This window comes from Gavialis gangeticus, unplaced genomic scaffold (assembly GCF_001723915.1).
Source record: "Gavialis gangeticus isolate Ggan-Ray unplaced genomic scaffold, GavGan_comp1, whole genome shotgun sequence".
Lineage (NCBI taxonomy): Eukaryota > Metazoa > Chordata > Crocodylia > Gavialidae > Gavialis > Gavialis gangeticus.
This window is the reverse complement of record NW_017728998.1, coordinates 9,770,313-9,780,576: the sequence shown is the minus strand read 5'-3', so window position 1 is coordinate 9,780,576 and position 10,264 is coordinate 9,770,313. Positions and strand designations below refer to the sequence as shown.

Here is a 10,264-nt window from a genome sequence, read left to right as displayed (position 1 = left end):
AGCGCGTGCGGCGGCACAAGGTGCGGCTGGAGTGGGCGCGCGCGGAGGCCGGTGGGCTGCGCGGCGCTGCGCGGGTGCTCAACGTGGCCTACGAGAAGGTGGTGTCGGTGCGCTACACGCTGGACCGCTGGGCCAGTTGCGCCGAGCTGCCCGCTGACTACCAGGCGCCCGGCGACGCGCTCACTGACCGCTTCGCCTTCCACCTGCCGCTGTGGTCCGGCGCCCTCGGCAGCGCCGGCCTCGAGTTCGCGCTGCGCTACCGGGTGGCCGGCGCCGAGTACTGGGACAACAACGAGGGCCGCAACTACTGCCTGCGCACGCGGGGCCCGCCCGACGGGCCCTTCTGAGCACCCCTCCGCCGCGCCCAAGGCCGAGTCGCCTGCAGACGCTCAGTGGGACAGCCGAGGACGAGCCCCCCTTGGCCGGACACCCAAGTACAATCCACTTGTAGATGCTCCTTTCACCAAACAACCAAGGCCAATTCACCCTTGGCCAGTCACCAGAATTCGATCCGCTTGTAGATGCTCCTTTGCTGGATAACTGTGCTCCTTCAGACAGCCGAGGCCAAGCCAACCTTGGCCAGACACCCAAGTCTGATCCACTTGTAGATGCTCCTTCACCAGAGAACTAAGGCCAATCCACCCTTGGCTGGACACCCAAGTCCAATCCACTTATAGATGCTCCTTGGCCAGACAACCAAGGCTGATCCAACTTTGTCGCTGTTCAAGCTGTCGCTGGCTCCTGGAGGGCAGCGGGCACTGACCTTCACTCCTATCCTTGCACAGTGGTTTATTTGTCTCAAGCAATCACTAATGTGCCCTTAGTGCCCTCCATATTAAGGGGCTGGTCGATGTGCTGGGTGGGCTTTGGCACACATTCTCCATGGCGCGTCCAAAGGCTTGTGTAAACCACTGGTGTGAGTTAAAGCTGGCAACCCAATGTTTGTTTTTAGCCATAGAGAACAAGTGTTGCAGTGCATCCAGCAGGCAGCAGTGGTGGATCTGTTACAATCAGTGGTGCTGAAGGAAAGCTGGGATGTGGCCGGCTCAGAGGTGGGTTGGTCCTGCTAGAGCCTCAGGGGTTTGTGAGCACAAGGATGCATGCCTGAATATGACCTTGCAGGACCAGGGTCTTATTCTTGAGACAGAGCTGTAGTAGCATTTAGTGAGGGAGCCCAGCAAATCCTTTTGGATTTGTCATGCAGCAAAAACCAAGTCCCAAATTTAGAATAAAAAGATATGTTTTTATTTATTTTGAACCTGCATTTTATATAGTTCAAGAGAAGTAACGAACCTAGTGACATGATCTGTGATTTAAAATGCAGTCTGCCGAGGGCTGTGTTTTTAAATGCACGACTATTTTTGCTTTGAAAACTGCGTAATGTATTTTTCCAGTCTCTCATGTCAAACCCTGTTGTGTGTCTCAGTAGAGCTGCTCACCGGAGCAGTTTACTGCATGCACATTTGCAGGACTGAGGTACTAAATCCCATTGAAGCAAATCAGGTTTGTCTGAACAACAGCTGCAAGAATTGCTGCTGTAGTTGTGGTACACTGGAGTTGTGGTACACACGCTTCTTGTCTGCATGTCACTTTCCTTTGTAATCGATTAAAGTCATCAGTCATTTAGTTGAATTTCTTGGGCTGATATATCAGTGCAGAAGTTAGCCTTTTTAAATATTGCCGAAAATGCTGGAGAGAGTAAAAAAGCTGGAAAGAGTAAAAATGCACCAGTAAAAATCAGTCAGTCACCGATTTTTATGTTCCCTTAACTCTCCTTCATTATGACAAGATGTGTTTTGTCTTACATCGAAACAAAACCAAATACATACTTACTTTTTTTTAATGATAAAATGCAAATATTAGCAAAGGATTTTAATGTTGTGTTAACTGTGAATAAGGCCATCATCTCTCCCCTTTTTCATGCATTTTTATGTATGGTTAGCTGCACAGAGATTACTTGGGGGCAAGTTTGGACCTTAACTTCTCACATACTTGCATCTTATGTGTTTGTGGAAGCAGGGATTCTGCACATAGTAGTTACGAGTTGGTAGACTGACTTCAGTGAAACTATTCATGGCAAGGTCTGTAAGGTCCAGCCCTTCAGTTTTTTTGGATCCTTTGGTACTTGATAGCAATGCTATTTGGGCATTCTTTAATAATAAGGTTAAATCTCCCAAGCAACTTAATCCCATATGATGCTGATCTTTCTCAAGTTTTGTTAGCTTCAGAGGGAATCAAGAGCACGAGGCATCTCAGGAGGCATTAGGTGCCTTGTAAGATGATGTCCAAACTTTCCAGGATTGGCTTGATTCCAGTAAGCAATCACAGTTTCTAAATCTGTTGAGTCTGAAGGACTAGGCTGCACATTTCACAAGAGTAGGATTACTTACCTGGTTACAATTGCTGCTGTTTCTATAATATTATTATATAGAATAATATTAGCAAGAAATAACCTTTCTTATTTTGCAGTCTTGTGTGTAAGGTGTCTTTGCTTGTTGGTGGGGAGGGGGTTCGTTTACATTTCAAACCAATTTTCTCATCTCTGTATTTTAATAGAAAACACTGAACTTTGTGCTTAGCCTTGCATACTGTGTGCAAAGCCAGGCATACATGTTGTTGCTCCTTTTTAAATCCATTAAACTCCTTTGTTAGTATGTTGAGAGGTATCTCCTTAATAAGGACATCCTAAGTTTATGCACTGGTTTTATGAAATCTGTAATTGAGACAGAGCACAAGCATTTTCCTTTTAAAATCACTTTTTGAAAACCAAACAAACATCTTGTCAAACTTCTCTTTGTGCATGTTAGCTTCCCAATGTCTTTTTCCTTGTCATTTAAATGTGTTGAAAAATATGCAGTTGTTCAAACTGAACACACAGAAATTCCCTAATGCTGCTATTTGGAAAAAATGTCAGGTAATTAATTACAGGTATTAGAATAGTGTTTGTTTAGAAAGATTTTTAAAGGTTTCCCCTAGTACAATTTTTAAAAAGCTTTAGACCTGTGGAAACTATGCTAAAATCATTTTCAGCTGTGAATGGCTTTATAGAAATTAAAAACTCTTGCCTTATTTAGGAAATGTGTCTGTAAATGCATTTAGACCCGTTGCAATACCTATTGACTTCTTGTTTTCAAAAAATATTTGTAGAAAGTATGTCTTTGTTTTAATTCAGAAAACCTGAAGGATGCATATTGTTTATTCATTAGCAAATCATAGTATCATCCTGTTTAACGATTAGCACACAATATCGAGGACTTTGGGGCTTGATAATACGGCCCGTATTCAAGGGAAACTGCTGTTGCTTTCCATTTGAAGTTTACCTGCAGAATTGAGCCATATTTCTTGTACGCTATATAATAATGTCCAGATACCTATATTACTGGCCTGTTTTCATTGCCCTGTTTTAATAAATTGGGAAAGAAAACCTTTTCAAAAGTCTGGCAGACCCAGAAGAAATGTTGTTGTAAGATAGGGCCCCTGATCTTATGCTAAGTTATGCATACGCTTTCATTCTAAGTTTGTGGACATTGGCTTGGTGGTAGATCACAGTTCCACCTGTGCCGAAAGCTTATGCCTGTTTGCAGGATTGGACTCCAAATTTCAGATAAAGACATTAGTGTTTTAAAACCATATATTAAAACCTAGTTGGGTATAACTGCTTACGCTGTATATATTTTTCCAAATGTTGGGAAGCTGGTATTGGGCCCAGTTCTGTTTTCACTGAAAGACTTAGCCACTGAGTTTGGTGGGAGCAGGAACAGGCTCATAATGCGTTCAGTATTTAAACAGTAGCATATTGGTGATGAGTTCAGGCCACACTGTTTAATGATACACTGAATTAGTTTAATTTCTGTTACAATAATTTTTAAACAAGATTTTCAGTTTCACTGATTATGAACATTTTTCCAAATGGCAGCATTTGTGTATAGCTGCCATCTGTTTTCATGCTCAGTCTGACACATCTGGGTTGCTCCAGAGCATTGTGATAAAGGAAGATAAAGCTAAAAAAAACTAGCTACAGAATGGTGGGCAATGATATAATTGTACATTTCATAGCTTTATGGGGGGGGAAATGAACCAAACCTGTTTCATTTTGAAGGCAATTGCAAGGATGTTTAATGGGAACAGGAAGAGGGCCATTTTTTAACCAAATCTGTACAGGATATAGATCAACAAGAACATTGCCAAGGAAAAGTATTAATATTTTTTTCCAAAAAACCTAAATTTTTTTTAAGGCAATATTTTCTGGCAAAGTTGTCAGCTATAACCTTTCTTCTTTATAGAGATCAACCCATGCCATGTCACCCTTTTCCGCTGGTATTAGAATGACCTTGCCAAGGCAATAATGTTTCAATGACATATTTTACTTTTAAATTCACTTATAAATCATTTATGTCTTCATAGATGTAAAAATGTACCTGTTTGCAGTGCAAAACTGTATCTTTATGAAATGTGACATGTTATGTAATGTGCAATATAATGGTATCTTGTACTGTAAGTCAAATTGTACTGTATGAACAATGCACACTGATGTTTGCTGCTTCACATTTAGCTATGGATTGGTTGCATGTGATTCTGTCTTCATACACGTATCTTTCCAAATTTTTTGTTCAGTATTAGAAATATTTAACAAAATGCCAGGAAATATGACACTCAGGTATCTGTAAAATGAATCTCAATTTGCTAAATATATTACTGCCCAATAGTATTTAAAAAAACAATGACTAAAATGCTGGCACAGTCAGTTTTTAATATAGATACATTATTTAAGATAAGCTACCTTTTACTTTTGTAGTTAGAGCTGGCAAATACATCTCTGTTCAGGATGGATGTGTGCACTTATACGTAGTCTTCATAAACTACAGAACAAATGCAAAATTGTTCTGTGTATAGGGACAATTAAATCACTAGAATGAAGAAATGTTTGTTCATGCATAATGTTGATATTCATCAGATATTTGAAGCATGTTCAGTAGAGCCAAGAGACAAAAACCTGTTTGATTTCATCTGGAATTATATAGATTTAATCCGCAGTCATATTCCAAATTTGGTTTATAACATGCTGAAACATAAAATGTTTAGGTGCCTTGCAAGGATCATTAGTAAGCAAATTGATGTGTTCCTTATTTTTTTTCCAAAGTAATTGCTTCAAGCTTTCCCATTAAAATGTAACTTATAATGTAAACACAATGATGGGTACTAATCTCCTGACATTTTTGACTGCTAGCAAAATGTGACTGTGCCAGAAGTCCAGTATCTGAAACGTCCAAAAGGGTTTGATATTACGCTCCAGTATTGTAATAATAGGAAGGATTATAAGAAATGTGTCCTCCTGGTACATGTATAGAACCGTATTATTATTATTATATCAAAGAGTAATCGTGATCATATTTTTATAATACAAAGTATATTTATTCAATATGTGCACCTTTTACACAGATAAACTTCTAAGTATATATTCTCTGTGGAATCCAGAAACTCTAGTTTTTTATGAGGCCAATTTGTGTGTTTAAATGTGTCTTAGTTGTGTTATATGCTGCCTAATATATATCATGACATTTATAGATGGATCAAATTGGTTTGCACAGTCTGTACCATGAGATTCAAGTGCTCACTGTTAAGAATGTGTTATCTCTGACTAAAATTGCTTCTCCCTTCAAATTAACATGCATGGCTTTTTAACACATTAATATTGCATCTCATGTGCAACTGGTACATACAGCCTCTGTGATGTATATGAAAAAATTACTAGTTAAAACACCAATTACATAGTGCAGTGAAAACTAGTGAGTTCTGAAGTTGTCCTAAGACTTTACAGATTAATTAAATTAAATTAAATTATTGATTTAATTAACTTAGGAAACGGAAAAGAACGTGTGTGTTGGGAGTAGAAGTTTGGAACAATCATCCTTTTATGTAAAGCTGGTCAGGGAATCAACAGTGAAAATGTCAATACATCAAAACCAAAACCTTTCAAGGAAAAAGCAGCTTTAAGTGGAAGGTTTCTTAGGTCCAGAATATTGGAGAGACCAGCCTTTGATTCAGAACAGGGACTTGAACTTAGGTCTGCCACAACCCAGGAATGTATTTAACTAACTACTGGTTAACTATTCTGAGATGAGGCTCCCTGTCTCAGTCTTGCCTTCTGGAGCTGTTCCATTTCATGTCAATAATATTTATTAGAGCAGGCTCTTGAATGTGAGTCTCTTACACCCCTCCTTAATTCCACAAGCACTAGACTGCAAAGTCATCCTCTGGTTGCCATGAATACTAAATTCTCTTCACCAAGTGCAGCAACTACAATAAGAGAGACCTTCCATAGGGTAGTTGGGAGGGTAACCAGTTCTACAGGGAGCTGAGCAAGGACTTGAATGTAGGTCTTCTCATCCCAGACAGATGGCCTAAACCACATGGCTGTGCAGGGGTCTTGTGGTGGTGTGGAGGAGTTTGGGTTTCAGTAGGATGGAAAACAGGAAACACGTTGACAAGTCAAAAAATCTTTTCCCATCCCACAACAATTTCACATTCAACTCTAGTCATTCAATATTTATCAGTAGCATGCAGAATAAAAAATATGCTTGAAATAAATTAGCAATTCCAAAGAACATAGTCATTGTTATTATATGTGAATCATGTAACTTATGTATGGTTGTGCTTTGTTTTTAGTAAAATGTAGGCAAAATGCTTCCTTTTCCAGTGTAAGCATACCTGTACCAGGGACTTTTTCTATGCAATATTGTAATACACCTTTTCTTTTCTTCTTTTTTTTTTAGACTATTTTGAAAGGTTCATAGAAGCTCCTGCATTTCTCTGCTATCTACAGTTAGTTGTTAAAGGGTTCAAAAAGAAAATCCTGTCTTAAATTGTGTTAGCTCTTTTTGGGCCTTATTCAGTTCCTATTGCAGTTAGTGGCAGAAGTAAAATGCCTTCTGGCATACTGTTAAAATGCTTATGCTTCTACCCCAGAGAAGTTGTCAGTGATGCTGTGATTGTTATAATTTTATACCCTTAAAAATAAACAGAATGGCATTAAAGCTTTTTTGACTTATGCTTCAAGTTAAGCATGAGTAGCAAAACTGAGGTGAGTGGGATTTCTCATGCATAAAACATGAGATGTATGCTAAATGCCTTGCTGAACTGGACCATAACAGATTTGGCATCAATCCTGTAATTTGCTCAATGCAGACATTGAAATTCATTCACTTCAGTTGGGGTGTTTACTTCTTAATATCCATGGAGTGCAGTTTGGTTGTGAAGGCTTGCCTGCATGGATCCAATGGCAGGATTGGAGCCTCTATTATAAAATGACATCAGTTTTTGAAACCAGATAAGCTGCACTCTGAACACTGTTACTTGTCATTCTCACTAATCACTAACAAAGAGGATATTAGTTGTGTAAAACGGGATTGTATGATTTATCTTGTTTTGAGTCACTTTTAAAGAGTAAGTTTGAACATGGACTAGTAATAGTTCGGGTTATAGTCTGTTCCACCGTATTTGTACCTCAAGTTGATCTTCATTTCTAATTTGTGTAAAAATTCCAAAGTCATTAAAAGCTCACCATCAACTTTTTATATTCATGCCTTTGCTCTTTTGAAGCCTGTGAATAGAAATATAATTTATGTAGCCTTACAGCAACACTTCCTATTTTGTCTACCTAAATCATATCTAGTTGCTTGTGTCACTATGATGAAAAATTATATTTATATACATGTAACACGTAGCTGTCATTAAAGATGAATGGTACAAAACTATGCATGTGTGATGCTTGTAAACATATTTGTTTAGCTGACAGCCCATGACATTGCAGGTTTCTGAAAATCATCTTGAATTTAAGTTTGTGCTTTGGTTTGTTCAGACAACCTATGTTAAGACAATGGGCAATATACTTGCACATCTAAGGCAGACCTGTGATCTTTGGGCTAGCTTTCCAAAAATACCTTTTGGGGCCATGCTAGGCTTTCAAAAGAGATGATGACCAGTTTACATTAAGAAGATCCTCGTTGACAGCTGTTGCATGCTGAGCTCTGGAAAATCTGCCCCTTGGAATTGCTGTAAGCAATGGGGAGTACTACCATGTGCAAGCAAATTTTGAGTCAGAATCTCAGGTGGTCCAAATCTTTGTTATTGCCCTTGTGTTGCATATGTCTGTAAAATGTGTGGGGAATATAGTGTTCTCTCACTGTCCAAGTGATTTTCTCACCTGCACTCGAGAAGCTCAGAGCATAGATCAGGAAGGGATGTAGCAAATTTATTGTCTGTGGCTTTTTCATCCTGGGGATTTTGTAATTGAAGGCAGCTCTGAATCTGTTCCAACTGATGCTGAGGTTCATGATGGTGCAAAACCAGTCTGCCAAAGGCCACTTCTGGCTTTTAAGAAGTGCAAGCACACTTTGTCTTGGGAGATGGGAGGGCATGTAAAAGGCATTCTGTGGTTTAGTTTCACTCAATAACCAGTCTAATCTCTGACTTTGTAGTATCCCTTGGGTTATACAATTATATATACTGATTTTATAACCCTTATCTGTGAAGTGGTACAGGGACTGATGGTTTAACTAACACACACTTTTTCCTGCAAGGGTGTTCATAAAATCACCAGGGATTAGTGGAAAGGGAACTTTGAGGCCTGTTGTAGTCCAAACCCATACACAGCTGCAGGTCGGGCTATTTCTAAGGGGTCCCAGAGGTGCTTTTCCAGCTTCTTCTTGACAAGCTCCAGTGAAGGAGACTGAACAACTTCCTTTAGTAGTTCATGCCTTTGTTCTCTGGCTCTTGCACTTAGGAAGTCTTTCCTGAGATTTCTTCTAATAAGCATTCTTTGTTGCAGTGTAAGCTCACTGGCACACGTCCTGCCCCCTGTGGCAAGGGAAAACAATGCTTCTCCATCGTCTTGATGGCAGCCTTTCAACCATTTGAAAACTGCTATTGTGTCCACCCTTAATCTCCTTTTTCCCAAGCTAAACAAAGTTCCCTCAGCCTTCCCTCCTGTATTATGCATTCCAGCTCCCTTATTGACTTCATGCTGTCTCTACTCCCTCTCCAGTTTCTCTACATTAAGTGTTGGGTTTTTATGGGTGCTAAAAAATCAGGTTTAAACAATCCTCCAAATCTTTTGCTTGCAAGCACTGAGCCCCCAGCTTTTGTCTCTTGTGCTGTGGTCACTGCAGTAGTTCTTGCAAAGACTTTCAAAGGTAAAATAAAGGGGAAACTCTCTCTAAGAAGAACATTTCAGGCTTTTACACAGGAAACAAGTCAAGAAGAGAGGTGCTCTCAGCAAGCAGCTTGCATCTGGTCACCTTTCAAAGAGTAGCACCTGCTGAAGGCAGAACCTGCAGCACTTTGCCCTTATGTGAGTATATGCAGTTGTTTCAGTGTGTTGGTTGTGATTCAGTTCTGCCTTCTACAAGAATGGGTGCTTAATTGTCTTCACATTATCATTTTTTCACTGTTTCTTTGTGACAGCAGAGTAAATGACTCATAGCCACTAGTCTGAGCCCTTTTTTCCACTGGATATATCTTCTGATTGATTGTTCATCTAATATTTCTATTTAAAGCAAACTGTTAGCATAGCTCTCGAAGTCTTGAGTCATTTTCATAACGGGCCACCATTATAAATAGTATGGAGAATTTTTTTTACAAAGAATGTAAATTTGCTGTCTTAAGTCTGTGCATTAAAGCACAAAGTGCACACAGCAGTGAATATCGCAGAAGAGATGATCATTTGAACAACTTTGTCTAGCACTTGGCTCAATCAAACTGTTAAATAAAACTTGAACTAATAGGACACAAGGCACATCACAGTTTTGTATTTATTCTGTCAATTTTATTTTATTTTTTTTTTGCAGATAAATGCACATTTGCAATAGAAATCTTATTGCAACCTCAAAAGAATGGCATGGGTATTTAAATGGTGCTAAGGCAGCACTATTAAAGATCTGCTTTAAGACTGAATGAACAGAGCTCATTCCAAAGGCAGGCTGCTGCTTGCAATCTGGCTGCCTGCAATTCCCCCTCCACATCCCTGTCACTGAATTGCCACTGGCATCTTGGCTGCGCAGGCCAGACAATGTCATTTTGGCAGGCCAAATCTGGCCCACGGGCTGTAGGTAGCTGACCCCTGAACTAGAGAAATCCAAATGTTTCCAGTATTCATCTGGAAATAATAATTAATTCTAACAATGCCTTAGTTTAAAAAAAAATTGGCATTTTTAATGATTCAGAAACTGTCATCCTTGCAACAAGCAGCATATTGTCCATTTAGTTC

General features: G+C 39.5%; 1 protein-coding gene across 1 annotated transcript in view; it reads left to right on the top strand.

Annotated features, from left to right (window-relative positions):
- LOC109289272 (protein phosphatase 1 regulatory subunit 3E-like) overlaps positions 1 to 7,754 on the top strand; it is an 8,638-nt gene extending 884 nt beyond the window's left edge. Inside the window, exon 2 of the mRNA XM_019505265.1 lies at positions 3 to 7,754. Coding sequence (XP_019360810.1) covers positions 3 to 347 — 345 coding nt within the window. The 3' untranslated portion in view covers positions 348 to 7,754. The remainder of the gene's footprint in view (positions 1 to 2) is intronic.
- Positions 7,755 to 10,264: the final 2,510 nt, after the last annotated feature.